General features: G+C 51.9%; 1 protein-coding gene across 2 annotated transcripts in view; it reads left to right on the forward strand.

The window, feature by feature from the left end:
* Positions 1-2,322: 2,322 nt before the first annotated feature.
* Positions 2,323-26,404, forward strand: part of PLEKHM2 (pleckstrin homology and RUN domain containing M2) — a 58,347-nt gene continuing 34,265 nt past the window's right edge. For both annotated transcript variants that reach the window (XM_065421311.1, XM_065421312.1), the window contains exon 1: positions 2,323-2,386. In XM_065421311.1, coding sequence (XP_065277383.1) covers positions 2,327-2,386 — 60 coding nt within the window. In that variant the 5' untranslated portion in view covers positions 2,323-2,326. The remainder of the gene's footprint in view (positions 2,387-26,404) is intronic.

Genomic DNA, 26,404 nt, shown 5'->3' on the forward strand with positions numbered 1-26,404 from the left:
AACTTGCATCTAAGAGTTTTAAAAGAGCTGTCTGAGGCGCTCACTGAGCCATTATTGTTGATTTTAAATAAACCTTTGAACACGGGGGAAGTTCCAGAAGACTGGATGAAAGCAAATGTTGTGCCCATACTTAAAAATGGTAAACGGGATGACCCATATAGGCCTATCAGACTGACATAGCTCCTGCTCAAGATAATGTAGCAGCTGATATGAGACTCAATTAATAAAGAATTAAAGGAGGGTAATTAATTAATGCCCCAGAAAATAGAGCCTGTCAAAGTAACTTGATTTTTTTTTTTTTTTTTTTTTTTATGAGATTACAAATTTGGTAAGGCATTCGACTTGGTACTGCATGACATTTTTATTTAAAAAACCAGAATGATATAAAATTAACATTACATGGATTGAAAGGTAACTACCTGAACGGTCGCAAAATGGAATTGTAAATGGGTCATCATGAGTGAGCAGGTGGGTTTCTCATAGGGTCCAGCAAGGATCCATTCTTGGCTCTACGCTATTTAACATTCAATGACCTGGAAGAAAACAAAATCATCACTAATAAAATATGCAGATGACACAAAAATGGGGAAATAGTAAATAATGAAAAGCACAGATCACTAATACAGAATAATAAACTGGGTGCAAGCAGACAATATGCATTTTAATATAGCTAAATGTATACATCTAGGGAGCAAAAATGTTGGCCCTACTTACAGGATGGGGGACTCTGGGAAGCCGGGATTGTGAAAGAGTTGGGGATCATGGTAGACAATCAGCTGAACATGAGCTCCCAGTGCAACACAGTGCCCAAAAGGGCTAAGATTATCCTTGGATACATAAACAAGGGAATCCCCAGTAGAGGTAAAAACTTCTCTACCTCTGAATTTGGCACTGGTGCAACCACTGCTGGAATACTGTGTCCAGTTCTGGTGGCCACAATTCAAGAAGGATGTTGATAAAGGGGAAAGATTTGGGTTTCAGAGAAGAGCCACAATAATGATTAAAGGATTAGAACATATGCCTTATAGTTAAGGCTAAGATTTTTTTCATGGTTATTTTTCGTAAAAGTCACGAACAGGTCACAGGCAATAAACAAAAATTCACAGAGCCCGTGACTTGTGCCTTATTTTACTAAAAATGCAGACTCCACCAAGCCCGGGACACTGCAGGGCTGGGGTGCATGGCCCTCGCCAAACCAGGGATGCCGTGGCACTGGAGCGTGCGGTCCTGGCTGCAGCCCTGCCAAGCCCGGGACACTGCAGGGCTGGGGACGGGTGCACGGCCCTCGCCATGCCTGGGATGCCGTGGGACTGGGGCATGCAGACCTCGCTGTGGCCCTGCCAAGCCCGGGACACCGCAGGGCTGGGGCACACGGCCCTCGCCAAGCCCGGGATGCTGTGGGACTGGGGCATGCAGACCTCGCTGTGGCCCTGCCAAGCCCGGGACACCGCAGGGCTGGGGCACACGGCCCTCGCCAAGCCCGGGATGCCGTGGGACTGGGCCACGTAGCCCCAGCTGCAGCCCCACCAAGCCCAGGACGCCGCGGGCCCCAGCTGCAGCCCCCGGAGGAAGCCAAGGGGCTGGGGCGCAAAGTCTGGCCTCCTCCTCCTGAAGCCCTCGAAGTCACAGAATCGGTGACGGCCGTGACCTCCCTGACTAAATGGTCGCCTCGCAGTGACTGCGCTCGTGGAGCCCCGCTCTTTAGCTTACCAAAGGGCAGCTGGAGCCCCTCACACTGAAGCCCCCCGAGACCACAGCGGGGTTTTCTGAGCTAGGGGTGTAAGGAGCCGGGCCCCGGCCCCCCGTGTGATGCTTTGGGAGCATGGGCCGAGCCAGGCGGACAATAGCCCAACCAGAGACCCGGCGGAGAGCTCGGCCGGGGAAGCGGGGCCCGCCCTGGGCTGACACCCGACCCGGGGGTCCCCGCGCCCCCACCCTGCGGAGCCCGGGGGCTGCAGGGGGCCCGGCCCGGGCAGGGGCTCTCCGCTCCCCGGCAGGGGGCTGGCTCTGGCTGGGAGAAGCCGCCGCCTGCCCCCGCCTCTGCCGCCGCGTCTCCCCGCCCTCCAGCTCCGGCCCCGTCACGAGTGCGGCCGCGGCGCTGCTGCCTCCCCTGCGCCGGGCCGGGCTCCCCGCACACGGCGGAGCGGGCGAGGGGCCGGGGCCTGCGATGAGCGCGCCGGGGCTCAGCTGAGGGCCGGGCGGGGCGCGGGGCAGGGCCCCCCGAGCCGGCAGGACGGAGCCCCCGGGCGGCTGGCGGGGAGGCGGCGATCGGCTGAGGCCGCCGGGCCGGCGGGGGAGGAAGCGAGCGGCCGCCGGGGGCAGCGCCATGGAGCCCGGGGAGGTGAAGGACCGGATCCTGGAGAACATCTCCCTGTCCGTCAAGAAGGTGAGAGCGGCCGGGCCGGGGCCTCGTCTCCCGCAGCATCCCGGGCCGCTGGCCCCCGCCCTGCCCCGGCTCCCGGCCCCCTCCCAGTACCGGCTGCAGCCCAGTCTGTGGGGTCAGCTTCGCCCCCATCGCTGGCCCTCGCCATCCCCAAGCGCTTACCCAGCCATTTGCCCTCCCTCTCTAGCTGTTGTTTACATGAGGGCTGGGCTGGTCTTTGACAGATTTCCCAAGTGTGCGGCTTCACCATTGGTGCCAGCAGTGGCGGGTGAGTGTAGGCAGGACTTCCCTGGTCAGTGGTGTTTGTAATACCGTGTTGTCCTGCGCCGAGCAGGTTGAGATGTTGTTAAACGCAGACAAGTGCACTGGGACTCCAGCCAGCCGAGCTGCAGTGGTGTTGGCCACAGTGGAATTCATTTCCAAACCAACCCCCGGTGTAGACCCAGCCTTGACTTGCACAAGTTATAACAAACCAACCACAGTCAAATAGCAAAAGTCCCAACTTGGGCTACAACTCAGCCCTCTAACCACTGCATATGGAGCTCTACTTCCTCCAAGACATCACTCTCCTCTAGTTACCAGATAGCTATTTTTACAGAGCTTCCTGAATTCATTGGTGTCTGACTTGGGCCCTCAGTCTCCAGCCTTCCTGTTTTACTCCACAGTGTACATTCGAGTGAGATCAGAACAGCTAGTTAATTCCCTGCCTGCTGGAAATCAGGTAGCACCCTTCTAGACCCTGACAAGGCCCAGACGGAGGTCAGGCTTAAGGTGAATTTTCAGATCTCTATCATCCTCGGCTTTTCTAGTCCTGGTCTTTCCTGAGCAAGGCTGCTAATCATTCTGAATTGTCGTACTGTGTAGCATGGGTTTCAATATCAGTTAGAGAGTATTGGATCTCTGGTTTCAAAACCATTCTGAGCCTTCTAGCCATACAGAAAGCTTACTTTAATGTTCCCACCAGTTTGATGTATACAAAATAGCCAGAACTACACCCAGCATGCAAAGGCTGAAACAAATGATGAGTAGGAGTGAAAAGCACCAGTGAAATCTAGGGCCAATAGCTCCAATGCCTGCCTCATAACTTCCTAAGCAACAACTTGAAATTGACCTGATGCGTCTTAGTTTTACTGCTTCCTACAGGTTCTGAATAGCAACAGTGAAATGTGACCAGATTTTTGTCAGCTTCACATTGGGAAACCATGGGTCAAGGGCGGAGACACTGGAGAGTCTGTGCTGCTGACTGGGACGTCCTGCATCAGGGCACATTCAGTGTGTTAGCTTCACAACCATAAGGGGTAGACAGACAGGGCTTGATTCAGATTTTATACTAGTGTTACTTGCTTGCCTTCAGTGGACTTTTGAGTTTCACTGGTGTGAGATCAGGACCAGGCCCTCGGGCTTTTTCAGAACGAAAGTAGCCAGTAAATTTTACAGAAATTGGTAGTGGAGGCCCGTTCATTTACCTGGGAGAGCATCCCACTGGGAATTGGATTTGTCAAGCCCTGAAAAGGAGGCAAGGATATTTCTTTATTCCCCTCCCCCTCAATGAAGTAATTAATGAGCATGTGCCAAAGTATCATCGGTAGGTGAAAAATGTAAGGAAGTCAACTTGATTGGAAAGAGTAATTTACAAAGTTACAGCTCATTTAAGAAAAGCGACAGAACATAGATCAGTGGATCACAAGAAGGGCCTTGTTAAACTATCTTTTTAAAATCCTGGGGGAAGAATGTTAATTTGCCAAGAGGAGTTGTGTGTCTTAGGTATGTAAAATGAGGGGGGAAATACCACAATGACACAATACCACACTTGTGTGAATGGCCAAGCATGGCAATTGTTGGTATATTTCGCCTGCCAATTCTGCATCATTAAAGGCCAGGAGAGTTTTGCTGTTGACTGCAATGGCACAGGCTTGCGTCCCAAACGTACAGAAGGATGGGCAGAGATTCAGAGTTAAAGAAATGTAAATTGTCGGCTTCATCCTGAGGGGTGCCAAGTGCCCTTGACGCCCACTGACTTGTTGAGAGTGCCCAGCACTGGCAGAATAGGCCCCCACTTGTAACTGGAGCAAGAATGCTGTATGTATGACCTTTCTCCTTAATCGGCGCTGTACGACGGGCATTGCCTTCGGGAGTGTAGAATTGTCTACTGTTTCAAATCAAATATCTGGGGGAATTGTGAGTGATGGGTTGATTTACTGTCTGTAGTTTGTCAGCTCTGTCTTCCCTATTAGATACCAGTTCATTCAAAGGAAGATAGGTTAGTTTTTCTGGAGATTATTTGGACAGCTTAGTGATTTCATTATTTCTCTTTAGCTGCTCCTGCTTCTCTCCCTAACACCTGGCAGGCCCCAGCAGGCATATGCACCCTACTGCCAGCTTAGAGGGCCATGCTCAAGAAAGGAATTATGTTAATTGTGACAATTTATGGATGATTGTTTTTTTAAAATGAATGTAGGGCTTGCCAAAGCCACAAGGCCATCACCGCCGAGGTCTGAAGATCTCTGCACAGCCGCGTGCAGTCGGTGACACCGTAAGCTTCCTCACTGGGTGCCTCGACCCTTGGATAGGTGGGGCACTTTTAGAGGTGACAGAGCAGATCAGTCTTTGGCTTCTCTGTAGAAATTGCCCCCCTGCCATGGTAATCGTATGTACTGGGGCACTGGATGGAGACCACCAATTGGGTACACACAGTACAGTAACAAATGAACGCAGTCTAAATGCCTAGATTTCATATATGCTCCTGACCAACCATCAGCTGGTAGCCACGTGCAATCAGTGATGATCTTGGTCACATTCAAACCAGTGACCCAAATGTGTCCCATTATCAGAGTTCTGTGCCATCCTGGTAGCTGCAGGCTCCATTGCAGAGGAGGAATTTGATATCTGCCTGGCTCAAACTCGGTGCCAGGATGTGGATTTCCAGTGCTGCCATTTTCAAAAGTTAAGAAATCATGAGCGAGGGCCCAAATCGTGGTTTTGGATCCGTCTCCAGGTGTGGTGTGACAATGGCAGCGTTGCCTACCTGTGCTGCAGGAGCTCTCACTGAAAGAGCCACCTGAGATCAGATCACACCACTGCCTGATGGTGCAGGGGGTTTCCCGCTGCTCTCCAAGCTCCCAAACTGCCCATTTTTAATTCTGTCCCCTCCATCCCTCTGTCAATTCTCTGCCCCTCAGCCCTGCATCAGTCAAATCTGTGCCCCAGACCTACATCGACTCAGCACCCCCTCCACGCCCCACATCTACCCCTTCCCCCCAGCAGTCCTGCTCCTCCTGCAGCTGTCGAGGCTTTTCACCCCTGGGGCTTGGGAGAGGGGTGAGCGGGGAGGGAGAAGGGCAGCTTCAGTGGTTCTTCACCCCTCCACCAGGCTTTGGGACCAGCTCCAGTGTGGTGTTCTCCTTCTCCCAGGCCTGGTGTTGAAGGGACAGAGAGGAGGAAGAGAGATCAGCTGACTCATTTTTCATAAGAGAGGAGTGGGGAGGTGGTAGCAGATCTTCCTTCCTCTTCTGGAATCTACTCCCCCCCCCATCCTGTGGACGTGGTATCTGCTGCTCCCTCTCCTTCCTCTGCCCCTACCCCAAAACTTGTCTCTGCTCCTAGGGGATGAGCTTTGCCTGGATCCTGCAGCTGCTCTGATTGCCTGTTCTTCCCCAGGAGAGAAGTGGTGAAGGCAGCTGTTCAGAGTGGATTTCCCCCTGGGCAGTCTGATGCTGCAGCTTCTGGCTTCACTGGGAGGCTGCCTGCAGCAGCAGCCCAAGTCCGGGCACTCTCAGTAATATCATGAGAACTGGAACCCTCCCTTGGGGTGAGCTGGCTCAGCGTGCCGGCCTCCATGGCTTAGGCTCTCCGTTCTACAGGGCCCGTTCCAGCACAGCCGGATTCCTCCCAGTTACACGACATGATTGATTGAACTGACCCCATGGACCGTACCATTTGGAGGTTAATGACTGTCTGGAATCTGCCTAGAATTGACATGGTTCATCACCTTTATTTTGACAAATGCTGTCTCAGGAGTGGGTGGGGGAGGTTCTGTGGCCTGCAGGGTGCAGGAGGTCAGACTAGATCAGTGGTTTTCAAACTGCGGGTCGCGACCCAGTTCTGGGTTGCGGAATGGAAGGCACTGGGTCGCGGCAGCTCTGGTCAGCACCGTCGACCGGGCCATTAAAAGTCACGTTGGCGGTGGTGCCTGGCTAAGGCAGGCTAGTCCCTACCTGTTGTGACACCGCGCTGCGCCCTGGAAGCGGCCAGCAGCAGGTCTGGCTCCTAGGCAGGGGGGACATGGGACCGGCTAATGGGAGCTGGGGGGCGGTGCCTGTGGGCGAGAGCTGCGTGGAGCCGCTTGTGTGCCTCGGCCTAGGAGCAAGACCTGCTGCTGGCCACTTCCAGGGCACAGCGCGGTCCGCCGTGCCAGGACAGGCAGGAAGCCTGCCTTAGCAGCCCCGCTGCGCCACTGACTGGGAGCCGCCCAAGGTAAGCCTGCGCCCCAACCCCGTGCCCCAATCCTCAGCCCCACTTCAGAGCCTGCACCCCCAGCCCAGAGCCCTGACCCCCTCCTGCACCCCAATCCCCAGCCCTGAGCCCACCCCAAACCCAGAGCCCCCTCCTGTACCCCAAACCCCTCATCCCTGGCCCCACCCCAAAGTCTGCACCCCCAGCCCAGAGCCCTGACCCCCTCCCGCACCCCAACCCCCTGCCCCAGCCCAGAGCCCCCTCCCACACCCTGATCCCCTCACCCCTGGCCCCACCCTGCAGCCTGCACCCCCGCACCCCAACCCTCTGCCACAGCCACACCCCAAACCCCTCATCCACAGCTCCGTTGGGTCGCAGGCATCAATACTTTTCTTCAACTGGGTCGCCAGAAACAAAGGTTGAAAACCCCTGGACTAGATGCTCGTGAAGGTCCCTTCTGACCTTAAAGTCTGTGGGTCTTTGAATCCTCAGCACTTGCTATGTGTTTGCCTTTGTACTGACCACGGTGCGACTTCGCTGTGGCTTTTACTAGCCCTGCAAATGCCGAACAGCCTCGGCAGCCCAGTTTGTGATCCGTGCCTACAGGCCAGCTCAAAAAGGGCTGGGGCTTTTTATAACCTCTTCAATTGAGACATTTTGTTGTCTTACGGTAATAATCTATGGGTAGCAGAGTGCTCTGGACCCTTCCGCTCATGCTGTTGACCTTGGGAACTAGTATTTTTGTGTATTGTACCAAGAATCCTCTACTAACAAGAGTCATTGAGTGATTTACACCTCGTTATGACGTCCAGAAGGTTTCACTTGAAACCTTTTGACTTATGAAAAGACCTTACACTCTTGTAGGCCCCTCACAAAAAGGGAGGTGACTCTAGAGAAAGTGTAGCTTCAAGATATATCCTGTACCTTCTGCTGTCCTTTGAAAGAATCACCTGTAGTCCATCATCTGTACAAGGTTTTATTAATGTCAAGCTGCTGCCTACTTATTGTCCATGTTTCATCCATTCTGTGTGCACTGTAGCCCAGATCTTCAGCTGCAGCCAAGGTGTGCACAGAGGGTTTGTGCACGCGCAAATGCAATCTTCAGCCATGTTTGTGTTCCCCTGATTCTGCACCAGCTGTGTGTTGGCCCAGTCCCCTGATGTTAGTTAGAGCAGCTGCTGATTGTGCTGGTTGAAGGGAATGTAAATAGGACCACATCCCCTCTCTGCGGGTACTATCCCCTATGCTGGCTGCTAAACCAGCTGTATGTCACCAGAGGATCCTGCTGCACTGGAGTGATCCTCTCATGGCAAGATACCCAGCCATTTTGGGCCAGTGGAGTGGTGTGAAACAGCTGGAACACAGCTAAGGATCGGGGCATCTGAGTCCTTCATCAAGGATAACTTCTGCTGTATACAGTCATTAATGTTATTAATGTTGTCTATCCAGCTAACCATGATGAATGTTGGAAAACAAGAAATAACACATTGTTCCCATCATTCGCAATAGCTGTTGTGGAAGGAGAAATATTCCAGGAGAACCTCTTAGTGCAAGTGTAACCCAGGGGTTCTCAAGCTTTCTGAAGCCAAAGGCAGCTTGTTAAAAAAACAGTTGGACAATAATTGATGACAAAGGTGCTTACAAATTAGCCATAAATATACCGGGACAGTTCAGGTACTTTATACACTCCTTCTAGAAAGTCTCACCAACCCCTAGGGGTGGGAACATGCTCCCCACAGCTTGAGAACTTCTCTTCCAGTCACCCTCCAAGGCCATTCACAGGCTTCTAATATTTATTTGAAGGTTCAGTTGGGAAGACTATCTGCTAATAGTATAGTTCAACACAGATTGCTAAAAGCAAAACTCATCAAAGAATCGCCGTTTATGTCTTCCAAATATATTTGTCATTTCAGGCGTTCTCTTTTGAAATATCTACTGCCGTGTCCTAATGCAGAGGGGATCTTTCAGTCACAAGTGGGTTAAATTATACAGGCGTCTAAAATTAAGCCTACTCACTGTATCTGTTAGAGAAAGTTTGGAAGCTCATGTGAACATCTGCTAGTGGAGAAAGCAGCAATGGTATTTTGAACATTTACACTAGTTCTCCAGACTGCTGGTGCAAACCTTTTCTCATGATGAGGATGGCTTGTCAGGTGGAATTGTAACTGTATTGCTGTGAATCTGGTACAGTGAGCGGTAACTGACATCCTTTGGTCTCACTGCCTCTGATCTACCATGGCTGGTCAGCAGTCTTCAGAGTAATCCAGAGAATGGAAACCCATTGTCTGGGATAAAGACATGGCATTTGAACAGCAAGCTCTTGGCATTCCTTGGCTGTTTCATATTCATTTTAGATTCAGTCCAGGATATCATATCACCAGACAGATTCAGACAAACGGGAGGGAATTCAGAGAAGAGCAAGAAAAATAATCAAGAGGTCTGTAGAGACTAACCTGTGAGCAGGGCCGGTGCAACCACTAGGCGAACTAGGCGGCTGCCTAGGGCGCCTAGTGGTTGAGGGCGCCTAAAAGCCCGCTCAGGCGAGGAGGTGGAGTGGAGGTGAGCTGGGGTGGGGGGGCGTGGGGAGGGCCGCCCGCAGTAACGGGGGAGGCGCACAGGGGAACCGCTCCCTGCCCCAGCTCACCTCCGCTCCGCCTCCTCCGCTGAGCACACAGCCCCCGCTCTAATTCTCCTCCAATCGGCGCCGCAAGCCTGGGAGGGGAGGAGAATTAGAGCGGCGCTGGCGTGCTCAGCGGAGGAGGCGGAGCGGAGGTAAGCTGGGGCGGGCTCCCCGGGCGGGTTTAGCTGCCGTGGGGAGGGGCTCCCCGGGCGGGGTTAGCTGCAGGGGGGGGTAGCTGCTGTGGGGGGTGGCTCCCTGGGCGGCGGGCTCCCCGGGTGGTGGTAGCAGGCTGGGTTAGCTGCTGCGGTGGGCGGGGTTAGCTGCCTTGGGGGGGGCTCCTCTGGTGGGGGGGGCGGGTGGGCGTGGTTTGCTGCCACAGGGGGAGTGGGGGGAGTGGGCTTAGCTGGTGGGGGGGGCGCAAGATGGAAGTTTCGCCTAGGGCGCGAAACTTCCTTGCACCGGCCCTGCCTGTGAGGCGATGTTAAAAGTGCTTCATCTGTATTAAGTATCAGAGGGGTAGCCGTGTTAGTCTGGATCTGTGAAAAGCAACAAAGAGTCCTGTGGCACCTTATAGACTAACAGACGTATTGGAGCATCTGACAAAGTGGGTATTCACCCACGAAAGCTTATGCTCCAATACATCTGTTAGTCTATAAGGTGCCACAGGACTCTTTGTTGCTTTAATCTGTATTGTTTGGCTAAGGGATGGCTTAGAGGAGAGGAAAGTGATCAGGAACAGTCAGCATGGATTCACCAAGGGGAAGTCGTGCCTGACTAACCTAATTGCCTTCTATGAGGAGATAACTGGCTCTGTGGATGAGGGGAAAGCAGTGGATGTGTTATTCCTTGACTTTAGCAAAACTTTTGATACGGTCTCCCACAGTATTCTTGCCGCCAAGTTAAAGAAGTATGGGCTGGATGAATGGACTGTAAGGTGGATAGAAAGCTGGCTAGATCGTCGGGCTCAACGGGTAGTGATCAATGGCTCCATGTCTAGTTGGCAGCCGGTTTCAAGCGGAGTGCCCCAAGGGTCGGTCCTGGGGCCGGTTTTGTTTAATATCTTTATTAATGATCTGGAGGATGGTGTGGACTGCACTCTCAGCAAGTTTGCCGATGACACTAAACTAGGAGGCGTGGTAGATACACTAGAGGGTAGGGATCGGATACAGAGGGACCTAGACAAATTGGAGGATTGGGCCAAAAGAAACCTGATGAGGTTCAACAAGGACAAGTGCAGAGTCCTGCACTTAGGACGGAAGAATCCGATGCACTGCTACAGACTAGGGACCGAATGTCTAGGTAGCAGTTCTGCAGAAAAGGACCTAGGGGTCACAGTGGATGAGAAGCTGGATATGAGTCAACAGTGTGCTCTTGTTGCCAAGAAGGCTAATGGCATTTTGGGCTGTATAAGTAGGGGCATTGCCAGCAGATCGAGGGACGTGATCATTCCCCTTTATGCGACATTGGTGAGGCCTCATCTGGAGTACTGTGTCCAGTTTTGGGCCCCACACTACAAGAAGGATGTGGAAATATTGGAAAGAGTCCAGCGGAGGGCAACAAAAATGATTAGGGGTCTGGAGCACATGACTTATGAGGAGAGGCTGAGGGAACTGGGATTGTTTAGTCTGCAGAAGAGAAGAATGAGGGAGGATTTGATAGCTGCTTTCAACTACCTGAGGGGGGGTTCCAAAGAGGATGGAGCTCGGCTGTTCTCAGTGGTGGCAGATGACAGAACAAGGAGCAATGGTCTCAAGTTGCAGAGGGGGAGGTCTAGGTTGGATATTAGGAAACACTATTTCACTAGGAGGGTGGTGAAGCACTGGAATGCTTTACCTAGGGAGGTGGTGGAATCTCCTTCCTTGGAGGTTTTTAAGGCCCGGCTTGACAAAGCCCTGGCTGGGATGATTTAGTTGGGAATTGGTCCTGCTTTGAGCAGGGGGTTGGACTAGATGACCTCCTGAGGTCCCTTCCAACCCTGATATTCTATGATTCTATGATTCTGTGGCTAACGAGGGGAACTTTGAAGGAAGCAAACACCAAGACGGTAGAAGAATTACTACTTGGTGTGACAGACAGGGGCGTGACTAGGAATAGTGGAATGAAATTGAGAGAGAGAAACCATCTCTAGCTGCTGGGATTCTATGAAAGATTCCTTCAGTGCTGATCAGATTGATGAAAAATCAAAGGCTGCTTCTTTCTGTAAAGAGACATGTTAGTACCTACATGATTTGCAGAAGCCTGATTTTTAGCCATCTTGATGTTGGTCAGATTTCTTTATTCTAGTTTTACTAGCTAGCAGTAACAGACTCCTGCAAACCAGTTAGCTTGTTCTTCCTGTAGTGTCCAGCCTTGCTTGTTTTCTCTCCCGTGGAATCTGTGCCTCTGTTGTGCTGAAGAACTTGTGACTCTGTAACATCGGGAACGCTCTCCATTGCAGTCATGTGACACCCCGAAGTCTTGATCATCTGTATCTGATAAACTGTACCAATAGCAGGCTACTCAGACCCAGCTGACAAGACTAGGGTGTGTTTCAGGCCTTATTTAAGATGCCAACCATGTGTGCGATGGCCAGTTAAGAGGCTGCTGTCTAGTACATGCAAACAGGTGTCACCAGCACAAGTTAAAACCAATCTCCAGTTCATGTCTGGCTGCAACAGGGCTGTTTGTATAGATACAGTGCAAACGATTGGTGCCTGGAGTCCAATCTGTCTGTCAGAAAGAGCATACCTAACCTAAACGAAGTCCCTTGGGTTTGAAAATCCACATGTGTAGGACACCCTGGAACAGGACAGTTCTAACGGAAGAAAATGACGTAGGGGGGCTCAGGAGAGCTCCTAAGTAGATGGAGCCTGGACATGAGTAATGAGACAGAGAAGCTGTAAGCCTCAGATTCCACTCTGTTGCTTGAATGCTTAAAAAGGTCGGGGCTTTGTGTTCTGTTCCAAGCTGTACAACTTCTACCCTCTGTGGGTTCAGCACCCTGTAATCAAGGCTCCTGTTCTGGTGCACCATGAACATGCATCTGTCTCTCTCCAGGCTGTTTTGACATCAGTGAAAATTGTTTCTCAGGTGGTAATAAGCTAGTCAGGGAGAGCCTGCTAATATGAGAGCAGATATCTGGACAATAGCACTATTGATTATAGCGCAAGCTGTGTTGGTTACCTCTGTGTTTCCGGGGTGAGAAATAGAATGCCGGGATCGCTGCTTTGTCACATGCTTGTTCTAAGAAATGTTGGACCCGATCAGGTGACCGGAAGTGTGCACCGGCACCCGGATACCCCACCGTCTCCTGCCTACGCAAAAGGGAAGGGACTTCAAGTATTGCACATGTTTCATTTCACAGTCGTCTCTATGACTCTTGCTGGGAGAAGCGAGTTTGGTTAGAACCCAGAAGATCAGAGTATTGATTGGCTAATTGTGTTGATCTTCAAGAGCAAAATGAGATTCTCCATCTCCCTAGTCAATTGACTCTGCCTCAGGAAATGAGATCCATAAACAGACCTGGAATAAGTAATAACGCCAGAGAGGGCATTGCTACAGGAGCTGTTAGTGGATAGAAATACCTTCTAGCCTCTTTGCTGCGGAGCTGACCAGAGTCGCGTTGCTGCCCTTCGAAATTCACTTCGTTTACTATAAAGCTTATTAATGAACATAAGAACATAAGACTGCAAAGAGTTACAAAGGGATCTCACAAAACTGGGTGACTGGGCAACAAAATGACAGATGACAGTCAATGTTGATAAATGCAAAGTAATGCACATTGGAAAACGTCATCCCAACTATACATACAAAACGGTGGGGTCTGAATTAACTGTTACCACTCAAGAAAGATCTTGGAGTTATTGTGGATAGTTCTCTGAAACCATCCACTTAATGTGTAGCGGCAGGCAAAAAAGCGAACAGAATATTAGGAACGATTAGGAAAGGGATAGATAATAAGACAGAAAATATCATAATGCCTTTGTACAAATCCATGGCACGCCCACATCTTGAATATTGCGGGCAGTTCTGGTCGCCCCATCTCAAAAAAGATAGATGGGAATTGGAAAAGGTACAGAGAAGGGCAACAAAAATGATTAGGGGTATGGAACAGTTTCCATATGAGGAGAGATAAATAAGACTGGGACTTTTCAGCTTGGAAAAGAGACGACTAAGGGGGGATATGATAGAGGTCTATAAAATCTTGACTGGTGTGGAGAAAGTGAATAAGGAAGTGTTATTTATTCCTTCACATAACACAAGAACCAGGGGTCACCCAATGAAATTACTAGGCAGCAGGTTTAAAACAAACAAAAGGAAGTATTCTTCACATAATGCAGTCAACCTGTGGAAATCGTTGCCAGGGGATGTTGTGAAGGCCAAAACTATAACGGGATCCAAAAACGAATTAGATAAGTTCCTGGAGGATAGGTACATCAATGGCTATTAGCAACCCCATGCTCTGACTGTCCATAGGCTCTGTTTGCCAGAAGCTGGGAGTGGACGACATGGGAGGGATCACTTGATGATTCCCTGTTCTGTTCATTCCCTCTGAAGCACCTGGCATTGGCCACTGTCAGAAGACAGGACACTGGGCTAGATGGACCTTTGGTCTGACCCAGTCTGGCTGCTCTTATGTTTTTAAGTGCTAAGGCAGGCTGTGCCCACCCCCATTGCGCTGGTTCACCTTCTTCATTCTTTACCTCAACCCCCTCCCTCCTCCCTCAGAGCTGCAATTGCTGGGCTTGGCCAATGACTGGGCAACTAACACTGATGCTGAGGCACTAGACAAGAGCTGTGTACCCCATGCTTCATCCCTCATGGAGATCCAGGGTCACTCCTAAACCTTATTCTACTGCCAGGGCTGGATTAAAGCAGGGGCTTTAGGGGCTGCAGCCCAGGGCCCCAGCTCAAGGGGGGCCCCGCAAAAATAAATCACAGGCAGCCATCTCCAACTCCGAGCCTCTATAAGTCCCGCGGCGCAGCGGGGCTCAGGCAGGCTGCCTGCATGCCATGGCCCCACGCTGCTCCCGGAAACAGCTGGCTGCTGGCACGTCTCTGCAGCCCCTGGCGGGGGGGAGGGGGGTGGCGGCTCTGCACGCTGCTCCCGCCCCCAGCACCGCCCTCACAGCTCCCATTGGCTGGAAACCAGCCAATGGGAGTTACGGGGGCGGCACTTGCGGGCGTGGGCAGCGCACGGAGACACCCTGGCCCCCTCCCTCCAGGGGCCGCAGAGACATGCTAGGAGCCAGCCGCTTCTGGGAGCAGCGTGGGGCTATGGCAGGCAGGCAGCCTGGCTGAGCCCTGCTGCTGCGCCGCTGGCCAGGAGCCGCCTGTGGTAAGCACCTCCTGGCCGGCCTGCACTTCACACCCCCTCCTCCACCCGAGCCTCAGGTCAGAATCCCTCTCCTGCACTCCCTCCCAGACTCCGCGCCCGCTCCGGCACCCCAATCCCCTGCCCCAGCCCCGTCCTGCACCAAACTCCCACCCAGGAAAAATATTTGTATACAGGGACCCCACAAAATCTAATAGCCCCGTGCCCACAGGAGAGTTAATCCAGCCCTGCTCACTGCCAAGCCCCTGGGCCAGCTGTTAATTGTCATTTTGGTCACATTGCTAGATTGAGCTTTTCAAACTCTGTTCATAGCAAACTACAGGCTTTAAAAACACCTGGTTTCACTTCCACTGCAAAGGCTCCATACCAGTGCAGTCTAGCAGGGGACAGCCCAGCACAGGGTCAGTATATCTGTCACAGTGCTGGGTGAACGAGCAGACTTGTGGATATGGTGCATCTTACCAATGGCTCACGTGTGCCACCAACCTAATTCCCCGGTCATGATCTTGCTAATCGCTATCCTGCTAGCTTGGTTGAAGATGTTATCAGCCCCTCTGGAAGGGGCTGAGAGGTTGGAAATGGAGACAGAAAGAAACCCAATGCAATTAAAGTTACATGATCAGCCTCCACTTCCAGTCATTGCACTGATAGACGCGCTTGTTTTGCAATCTTGTTGCAGTAGAATGATTGCTAATCTGGCACGTGGGCAGGGAAGGGGCTTTATAGTTCCCCACTTCAAATCAATGGCCCCGCAAGAACACAGTGGTTAGGAGGAAGAGCTGGCCCAGAGGTGTGTATTGAGTAGCCCTGTCTAGCTGTTTACTTTGCTTTTTCAGAGTGTTTGTCTTGCCAGGGGATATCTCTGAAGCAGTACTCAAGAATTTCAAACCCAGGTGAGCTGAGCATTCAGTAACCAGTCCGAGCCGGAGACCACAGTTGGCTCATGAAGGTCAGTTCCGGGTGTGGAAGAAATTTCCAAATTCCAGTTTAGTTCTGTTGCTTCCGGTGAGGTTTTTTGTTCTCCTCCCCGTCTTTTCCCCCCATCTCCCTGGGTCAGGAAAGTTTCAACGCTTCTTTCTCTTACTCCTGGAAGAGAATGTGATCTAATGGTTAGAGCAGAGGAGTCTGATGGGAGTCAGAATTTCTGTCCCAAGCGCTGCTATTCATTTTCTGGGAGAGCTTGTACAAATTGCTTAACTTCTCTGAACCTCAGTTAATACATGTGTGAAATGGGAATAGTATTTACCTATCTCACGGGGGTTTCTGGAACTTTTTAACCCCTTAAAAAACGCCTTCCAGGCTTGACCAAGGCCACAATGCCATCTGGAGCTGTCCCAAGGCCCGGTATTTATTAATCATCTGTTTTCTCCTGGGAGAGGTGGAAAACCTTCCTTCGTAAGCACCAGTGGTTTCTATGTCACTCAGTCTGTCTCAGGAAGAGATGGCATTGATGCTAAGGACAGGTACCTGCCTTTTGTGGAGTACTTTGGTACCAATATTTCAGAAATTAGGAAAGCAAAAAATATCCATTGATCCTCGCCTGCTTCTGTATTATCCATTTTCAATACGCTGTCCACCTTCCGGCTGATCGGTCCTCAGAAAGGCTTTTGTTACTTTTCATTACAGCAGTTTCCGTGTCTCTCAGTCCTGAAGAGATGTTCTTCAAACTTGCCATTGTGTTCTTGAAGTAGTGAGCACAGCCCACAATCTTTTCTTACTTCTCCATTTGAGCAAAGGCTTGCTGCATCCAGCTTTTGATGCCTTAAGTCCATGTTCTTTGTTGTTGCAGCCTTCAACATCTACATTCCAGACTTCTGAGATGGGGGCAGCACCGAAGCTAACCTGGTAGCCAAGGCCAAAAGTTGCAGAGGAGGAGCAATCTTTATAGCTGGACATCCAGTATTTCAACTCCTTCTGATCTCACCACATGGCAGATTTGGTTTTCCTGTAGGCCTCTTAAACTTTCTCCAGGGTGCTCTAGGCTATGATCTCTCTGGAGGAGGCTCTCCTCCAAAGACATTGAAACAAAATGACATATCAAAACCAGTCCTCAGCATGGAGTAAACTGAAATGCCCTGCTTTATCCACGAGTTATCTTGCCAAAGGAATGGGGGTAGTGGGAAGAGGGCCTCTTCCATTGTACTCAACTTTTGCTCTGGAGTAGAAGAGCAGTAAAAAAGTGGATTGAAAAGCTTCCCACCCACCAAGACTGGAGTTCAGAAGTCAATTTGTTTTTCAAGAGTTGGTGAAGTTACTATAAAGTGGTGTAAGGAATGTCCCATCCTGCCCTGTCCTAGGTGTTGTGTTGAATCTGGCATTGGTGATTGCAGAAGGAATGCAGAACCCTCAGCTCAATTCTTGGCTGGTAAATGAAAAATGATTCTCAGTGACATTAGCACCCCTCTTCTCTGAAGTTGGGTTATGTATGTCCCATCTCTTCTGCACCCCTGTTTATTCAAACAAGTCCCCTATTCCCCATTGGACAAACATTTCTACTGTCCTTTGTTTACAAACAGATCTAAATTTATATCCACAGAATTATTTGGAATCTTGAGAAGTTTTGTTCCTGTCCGGCTCCTTGCTTGGCTGGCAGGCGACATTGTTTTTGTTCCTAAGTGTCGCAATGACAGCGATCTGACCCTGTTCAGATCACGCTGTGTCCCATCGCGTGTGAAGCCGAGAAACGCCCGGCTGGTAATTGCAGGGATGCCTTTGGGATGTGGCCACCATTTACTGTGTCCAGCGGAAGGTCTATAGATAGCTTTGGTTCTGAATGGGGTGACGTCCTGCTCCGTCTCCTGTGGCGGTGTTGCTTATCGCTATCAGAGCTGAAGTTACTGGGTTAATCCCGGCATCTGCAGTGTGAATGAACCCCGGGAATGCTGAACTGAACTGAGCGTGTGTGGGGAGGAGAGAGGTGGCTAAGTGGAAAGGCCATAGAATAATATCCTTGAAGGAAATGCTACTGCACTGTCAAAGCTTCCCGGCCTTCCTACTTGTCCAACTGCTAGTGTCTATATTTAAATTATCAGCTCAGCCCACAGCCACAGGCAGGAAATTACTTCACAGGAGAGTCACATGTGAGGGAGTATTTGATCACCACGCTCCAAACAGTTTCTTTTGGCCAAGTGACTAATTAGACTGAGAGAGGTTTGTTTTGAATTGTTCATTTGTGCTTTATAAGGATATTTGCAGGCGGCAGCTCAACAAGGGACATATAAAATGCACAGAGCTCTTTAAAGCAGGGCTGAGCAATACCGTGCGTCTTGTACAGCACGGAGCACGTTGTTGAAGATCTGCAAGCGATAAGCGGACAGGTTACAGGTGTGGTGTTGGGAAGTGTAGGTAGGGGTAGGGTAGTTACACAGGGATGGCACAGGGTTGTTCTGTTTATGTTTTTACCAGGTATATAGGCAGGTGTTTGGAGACACCTTGATGATCGTTTTGCTAGCGCAGTTACAGAACCAGGAGTGGGTGCTTATAATGATAATTTCCCACCCGGGCTGTCTCTGGATAATTTTCAGCTGGTGGCGAGCCATGCCCAACCATTTCATGATCTGATTAGAGCATCCATGTTTCAACCTGTGTTAGCCAAAACTAGCTTTAAAGGGTTGTCACTAGCTTGGTTTCCCCCAATCAGTGTGGACATGAGCTATGTAATAACTAGGTCACGATCCCAAACTGGAGATGACCTCCAGAGGTTAGTCTGTACTACCATGGGTTGGGTACCATGAGTTTCAGCTAAAATCCTGTCCCACCCCACTTCCTTGATCCTACCACATCCTTTCCCTCAACTGGCTCCCGCATGCTTTCCGAATTAAATCCAAGCTTCCCATCCTCCCCTTCAAGGTTCTGCTAAATTCCACCCCTGGCTATGCCTTTGGTTTCCTTTCTTACTACTCTCCGGTGCCTTCATTCATTCAGGCTTGCAGCCAAACGGCTTCCTTTTCCCACTCCCGTTTTCAGGCCACTTTCCATGTTGTCTCCGACTCTGGGAGCTCCCTCCTCTAACCCACTGTCCCTGGTGCCCCCCTGAAAACCCAGTGCTTCTGCCAGGCTCACTAGGATTGACCCACCTGAGCTAGCCGTGCAGCCCTATAATAATCATAGTGGCTCAGGCCTGGCCTGTCTTGTCTCTTCATTTAGGCTGGAAGCCCCGTGGAGCAGTGGCCACGTGTGCCTTGTGTAGCACCAAGCCCCCGGCTGTGCTTCACTGAGAACTCTGTTCGATGGCTTTTGTGTGTGGAATAGATGTCATCTCCCATCCATTGCATAGTGGTAGCACTTTATTCTGCCGTGTGGAGGGCACCAGTTTAGTCACTGGATGCCCACTCCAGCTTGACGGGGCCTGGAACTGTTGTGGGCTTTGCAGTCAGCCCCCCAAGGGTGGCAGGGTAGTATCGCATCCCTTCGATGATAGGCATGTGGGCTGTGCCCTCCCTCCCAAGTGACTGCTCAGTGTTTTATTTCCTCCTTTCCTAAACCCTCCCGGTGTTGTTCCCGCCTCGCAGCTGAGATTGGAAACTCTTTGGGGAAAGGAGTCTGGCATCCCTGCAAAGTGCCACGCACGTCCAGAGTGCTACACAAGTAATCTGGTGACCGTCTCTGCAGCAGCAGCTTTGATGGATTCTGCCCCACGCTGCCTGCTGGAAGAGGCGTCAGGAATGCAGGCCCAGTCCTCAGGTTGTTTGCAAGAGGGGAGGTTCCACTTTGTTTCTGCAAGATCCAGGTTCCACTAATGTCTAACGCTGAGCAGGTGTGTTCTTCTTGGGGGCTGGGCGTGTCACCCATCCCTTGATGTATCTATGTGCCTGTAATTCAGCTGCACAGTTCTGGGTCCATTGATCCACAGCCGTCGTGACCACTTCCCCATTATTGACCCCGGGAGCTCTCTCTTGTGGGTGTGTTTGGTGTGGAGTTTTTGGGTTGCATCCCCAGTGCTAACAGCCCAGCAGGTTCGAATTAAAATGGTGTGATTCAGAGGCCCTGAGTCAGCCTTGGGAGGAATCACTGTGGGTGCATGTCTGCTGTGTACAGGCGCCCCACATTCACGGGGCTGGTGCCGGCACATGACCGTGAGCCTTTCAGCCAGGGCCGGCTCCAGGCACCAGCCCACCAAGCTTGTGCTTGGGGCGGCACCTGGAGGGGGGCGGCGTGGCGCTCCAGCTGCCGGGGAGAGTGGGGCCACGGCCGGGCTGGCCGCCCTCCCCCAGGCACTCTGGCTGCCCTCCCCCCCGCCGCAGGGGGGAGAGCGGCGAGCCCTGGCTGGGGCTCGCCGCCCTCTCCCCGCCCTGCCCCCTGCACTCTGGACGCCGGGGGGAGAACGGAGCCCCGGCCGGGGCTCGCTGCTCTGGCCGCCGGGGGGGGGGGGGGGGGGGGAGAGCCGAGCCCCAGCCGGGGCTCGCCGCCCTCCCCCCCGGCCGCCGGGGGGAGAGCGGAGCCCCCGCCGGGGCTCGCTGCCCTCCTCCCAGGGCTCTGGCGGCCCTCCCCCCCGGCGCCCTCCCCCCGGCCAGCAGGTCCAATTGCTGCAGCTCCCCACGCAGGCGGGCCACGCCCTGGGCCAGCTGCCGGCGCCGCTCCTGCTCCGGTTCCAACCTGCTGGGCTTTCCCTGTGAGGAGTGGGAGACACCGACTGGGGGTGGGGCTTCTCCTGGACGGCCCCGCCTCTGAGTGTGCCCCCCATCCACCCACTGCTATAGACCCAGGCATCCTGCTCACCCCACGGCAGGGCCCCTGTTCCACCCCACAGCACCCCAATCCCCCGCCCCACTGATCCCACCCCCATTTCCAAGACCAACAGCTCAGCAACAAGGCACCCACTGTCCCCTACCCTATCCCACCCCATAGCAGGGCTCCTCCCAGGGCTCCGGCCGCCCTCCCCCCCGGCGCCCTCCCCCCGGCGGCCGGGGGGAGAGCGGAGCCCCCGCCGGGGCTCGCCGCCCTCCTCCCTGGGCTCCGGCCGCCCTCCCCCCCCCGCGGGGGGGGGGGGGGAGGGCGGCCGGAGGCTTTTTTGCCTGGGGCGGCAAAAAAGCCAGAGCCGGCCCTGCTTTCAGCACAAACAAGTCACACGAGTGCGTCGCCCAGCTCCTGACATTGCAGAGGAAAGACTCATCGCATGCACATGTATTTGCACTAGACTCGCCCCGGCCGTCGCTGTAGATTGGATGTGGGTGTGGCAGAACGGTAGCAAAGCCGGGCTTTGCATTACAGAGAATGTGTACCATGCAGGGCTACACCCCCGGACAGAGATTTATTTTTCTCAGATAAATATCATATGTATGTGTTTGTGCCCGTTCAGTTTGTCGCTAATGCTAGGCTGCACGGGACCCCTTGGTTGTCTGCCCCTTGTGTGCTGAGTGCAGTTGAGGAGTGCTAGCTTTCAAGGCACTCTGGCAGATAAGGAAGGGAAGGCTGCAGTAGGAATCCTGCTCATCAAAGACTCTTGAGGCACCCAGTGTCAGTTCAAATAGAAACTGCCTTGCTGACTTACTGCATGCTGCCCGTAGGAGCACCAGAATGCCCAACACTGTTTGAAGGTGTTGCCAATGGACCGTGCCCTGGCACCGCTGACACTGTGGTTCAGAAGGCAGGTTCCTCCTCGGTGATGCCCTGTGTCAGAGGCTCCTTAAAGAATGCAGGAAGCATGTTGTGAAACTTCTGTTTCTGCGGACGTTCCTTCCCCTAGTGGGAAACGCCGCAGAAACTCCTTGGAGATGTGTAGAAATCTGGATGAAAAATGCTCGATGGCCATCACCGTTCAGAGGCAGAGGAGATGATATAATCCGGGGGATTTGCTGGCTGTTTACAAGCAGCAGGACAGTGTGATGCAGTTCCTTAAATAAAAAAACGGTTGAGCTTTCGGGACTGCTCTCCAGCGCCATAAACATAGCAATGTTGGAGAGTCTCAAGCAGGCCGTAAGCTACGAATGGCGTTAGCTCGTTTCTAGCTGTGCAAAGGAAGAACAGGGACGGTAATTGAAACAGTCTAAATTGGTTTGGGGAAGGAGGGGAAGAAAATGAGGAAATGCTTAAAATAGTTCAGCTATTTGCTGTTGAGACCTGGATTCCTTCCCAGAAATGGGAAATTCCCATAGTCGGGACAGTGAGGTATTCAGGAGCTTTCAGCCAAGGATAATAAACCATCATGACCTTCCAGTGCTGGGTGTGCGTACGGAGACTCATTGCAAGACGGGCAGGTGAGGTGAGATGGTCAAGGGAAGAGAAATTCCCGATGAAGGTGAGATAAAGATCATCCTTGCCATGTGATAGAACCTCTCTGCTGGTGATCTCAAAGCACGTTACAAGCATTGCTAGCTTAATTATACCTCATGGCAGCCCTGTGAAAGAAGCACGAAGTTACAAAACAAAAAATCATGAGTAAGATCCTCTGCTGGGGTAAATCAGCAAAGCTCCATTGATTTCAATGGAGCGATGCTGATTTCCATCAGCTTGTATGGCCTCTGACTCATAGTTGGCTGAAAAATCATATGATAAGTCAGCAGAGGGCCTGATTTTTCAGTTTGCTCAGCATCTGCTCCTTCCGCTTTCTCCAGTCAGTGGCAGAGCCGAGAATAAGAGTGTCAGTCCTGGAGGGACATATGTTAATGTCCTGGAAGGAGACCTGTCGGGACTCCTTGGATTCTACTCCTGCTCCCCTATGTTGCATGAATTGTACGTAGCTGGGATGAGCCACAAACTTCTGCTCTCTAATTATGGGTCTGGCACTAACTTACTCTGTGGCAGGCACTTAACCTCCTTGTGCCTCAGTTCCTCATCTCTAAAATGGGGAAACGCTTGTACGTTGCGGGATGGAGTATTCCCTAAGCCTGTGCAGTGAGAGTCCCATACTCGGTAGGAGTGAAGTGTTGGTACTATTGTAGTGTACATGGTGAAGGGAAGCCATTTTGGTAAAGGGAGCAAATGTCCATTTCATGCTTCCAGGGTGTGGTTTATAAATAAGGAGGAAAACCCCGATGGTGGGGAGTGTGCAGACCCTCCCAGGACGGGGCCTAGGGAGAAACAGCAGAGCCTCCTGTATTCTGTTTACTAGCAATATAATGATGAGTTTCCAGGTGGCTTAAATGCAGACTGGACTGTGCCCAGTACACCACTTGTTTGGTCAGGAATCCAGCACTTTTATTCCCTAAATCAATGAACTCTGTACACTCTGCTTGTCCCAACCCTGAGCAACCACCTCCCTCAGAGCAAGGAGCTGTCATGGATAAATGTGTAGGGCCTATCAGAACCCACCCTGCTTTACATCTGTTACTCAATGGGACCGTGCCTTTAAATGTGACTTCATTCCTGGCCCTTAGGCCTCCTCACTGTGGGAACGTGTTAAAGCGTTGGCTGGAGATAATGGCTGTCATAGATGTTGAATAATTGAATATTCTGCTGTTCTTCCCCCACCCTGGAACTGCCTATTAATAGCATAATCTTCCAGGGTATTTTCATCCATCAAAAAGCTGAGAAAATATGATTAGCTTTATGCAGCAGGGTGGGGAGAAAGGATTTGGAGGAATAAACTGGGATAAAGATTGAAGTGGGGTGTGAGCTCCAGGGGGGTTAAATGGTCTTTTCTCCAAACATGAACGGTGATAGCTTCTTACCACCTCTGCCCTGCTAACACAGACCAGAGCCTCCAGGATGGATCGCGGTTACTCGATAAACCTCCAGAGAAGCCAGCGCCTCCTGATACATTTAAAAGTAATTAAAAAGCTTTGATCCATGTCTTAGTGGCACAGCCTTATACGTGAGTCATTCTGGTGGGGTTGTGGAGCCAGTCCTGCCTGGAGAACTCGCTGCCTTGGAAGGAACAAAGAGAACGACTGCACTAAGAAGCATCTGATTCCACCTGGGATAGAGCCCGTGAATAATCTGAGAACCACACCGGTGGCTTTATGATGGGTGTCTTGGAATGATTGCTGAGAGCTCAGACTGTGCCCAGCTCAGTTGAGAGCACAGAGGAAGATACGTTCCCTGCCATCTAGATTACACAGGACAGACAGACATACGCCATGTGGTCAGATGATTCAAGCTTCACGCTTCCATCCTAGGTTGGACTGGCTGCTCCCAGGCACAGCCGGTCTTTCTCCTGCTTGGGGGTAGGATTCCCTGGGTGGGATCAGTTCTACACCAGAAACCCTTGCTCTGCAGGGCTCTCTTCTGCTTTGTCTTAGTTAAAAGCCCACTTCCTCCTGAACTGGGCCTGGGATACTGGCCTGAAGTCTATGATTTGTAAGGGAGTCTACAGTGCAGTGGGGTTTTTCCAACGTTGAGAGTCAAGACAACCCTTCCCCACACACACACACCTACTCTGCTGTGTTACTCCAGCATAAATCTGCACTAATTCCATTGACATTGTTTGAGCGAGGCTGGGTTTACACCACTCGGACTGAGAGCAGAATTTGGCCCTGAGAGGGAAGCAACTCCTAATTAATCCATAAACCAGTAACCATTTTAGATCCTACCAGATTTAAAGCCTCAGCTAAGATATCACGCTAAAGAAAAAGCACGTAGAGAGAATCCTGCCCCTTAATCCGTACAACCAAAGGCTTGGCTCTAATTGTCTGAGCCTGACACTTCACAGCTACTAGCAACAGCCTGGTGTCTGTCCGTCTAGCTGAGAACAGTGAAGCAGGGGCCACCTTGGATCGGAGGACTGCAAATTGGATGGGTCTGATGCTGGGACTTGATAAAATTCAGTCCTGGGCCAGTGCCGGAAAGGGGCTATGTGCCCGAGGGATCAGATGTGGTTTTCTGGTCTGCTGTCTTGTAAGCTGTCGGAGCTAGAAACAAAAGCTGTGAACCACGGCTATCGCATAAAGCAGCAGGGCCAGCACTCAGGGCCGGCTCTAGGCACCAGGCACCCAAGCACATGCTTGGGGCGGCACCTGGTAAGGGGCAGCGGGGGGAGCGCGGCCCGGCATTCCACGGGGGGGGGGGGCGCTCCGGCGGCGCGGCGCTCGGCGGGGGGGGCAGGCTCCGGCGGCGCGGCGCTTGGCGGGGGGGTGGCGCGGCGCTGGGGGGGGTTCCGGCGGCGCTTGGCGGGGGGCGGGGGCGGCCTCCGGCGGCTCGGCGGGGGCGCGGCGCTTGGTGGGGCGGAGTGTTCCGGCGGCGCTCGGCGGGGGCGCGGGCTCCGGCGGCGCGGCGCTCGACGGGGGGGGCGGCGCGGGGCACGCGGCCTGGAGGGGGGTTCCGGCGGGGGGGGCGGGCTCGGGGGGCGGCGCTTTTTTTTGCTGCTTGGGGCAGCAAAAAAGTTAGAGCCGGCCCTGCCAGCACTTCTAACCTGGCTTCTCTGTTGTGCTCATGTGGCACCGTTCGGATGGTTAGTGTCTGAAATGCAGGGGCTTTGTCCATGTAGAAAATGCTGAGCGCAAACAGGCTGCATCGAGGGCCCCATAAAACCTTGTCTCAGCGTGTCTGCTGAACTGAGAGAGAGGCTAACAGTTAAAATCACACTGGCATTGAAGCTGGGGGTAGAAAAAAGATGATAATCAAACTGTGGTTTTCAGCGTTCATTATTAACTCAAAACTACTAACATTGGTCTTGAAACAGGGATCGGAACGGGAAAGAATGTCAGAGACTCTGATGAATTGTCTGGCCAAGGCAAGTACGCTCAGAATATGAGAGCTCCTTGTCTTCGGTCAAAGACTGCGTGGGAGGACTCTCTGTAGATATGACATTGGATGGTCTCCAATGCGCTTCTGCTTGGGTAGAAGAAACAACATTTGCAATTTGTTGCACTTGATTTCGCAGACCCAAAGCATGACCAATCATGTCTTCTTAATTCCAGTCGTGGGCTTCCTAGCCAAGCTAAGCAGGGAGACCTCACTTTAATTCTTCAGGGTCCCTCTCCTCTGGAAACACTTCAGAGTCTGATCTGATATAGCTCAGAGTTGGAAAAGGTGACTGCAAACACCTGTAAAGCATGTGAGTCCTTCATTTGTTACATAGAAATCATGCTGGTGGGAGTCTGAGGTCGTAAGAATTAGAGGTGATCAAGGCCCATTAGATCATTTCCCTCATTCCCTAGGAGCCTAGTTCAGGATTACATTGTGCAAATCACGTGGTTCCTCACTACCATGCTACCTATGGTATATGGGAGTAGTTAATGTGAGGCATATGACGAAGATTAGAATGTAATCAGTAATCCTACTGTATGAATCCTGAGTACGTGTAAGAAATGGCCCCAAAAAAGATGCTAAGCCAGATGTATAATAGAAGGCTGGCAAGTCAGCATGTGAGAGAATTAGGATTTAGAGCTAAGGGGATTTCTAGTGTCTCTCAGCATTTTTTGCAAAAACAGAAAAATAATTTACAATGTACTGCAAGAAGTAAAAGGTCTGGGCCCTCTGAGCCGTCAGCTGGGATTTCTTGGCTGGAGCAGTCCCATACTGTGGATGTAGCCTCTCTCCTAGTCTCTTCGCTAAGAATCTACATTCCCATCCCAGTGAAAGTGCTGCCTGTGAAATTGCCTTCCTGCCTTTCTTACTGATGTGCTGGGCTGAGCATAAGTGCAATGAGAAAAGATAAAGATCCATTTTCAGGCCATGAAATCTGATCTTAATGGAACCCGGGGGCTAATGGTGAAGACTCTTGTTTTATAAGCCCAATTATGCAACACTGTCAGAG

The sequence above is a fragment of the Emys orbicularis genome, chromosome 22, assembly GCF_028017835.1.
Source record: "Emys orbicularis isolate rEmyOrb1 chromosome 22, rEmyOrb1.hap1, whole genome shotgun sequence".
NCBI lineage: Eukaryota > Metazoa > Chordata > Testudines > Emydidae > Emys > Emys orbicularis.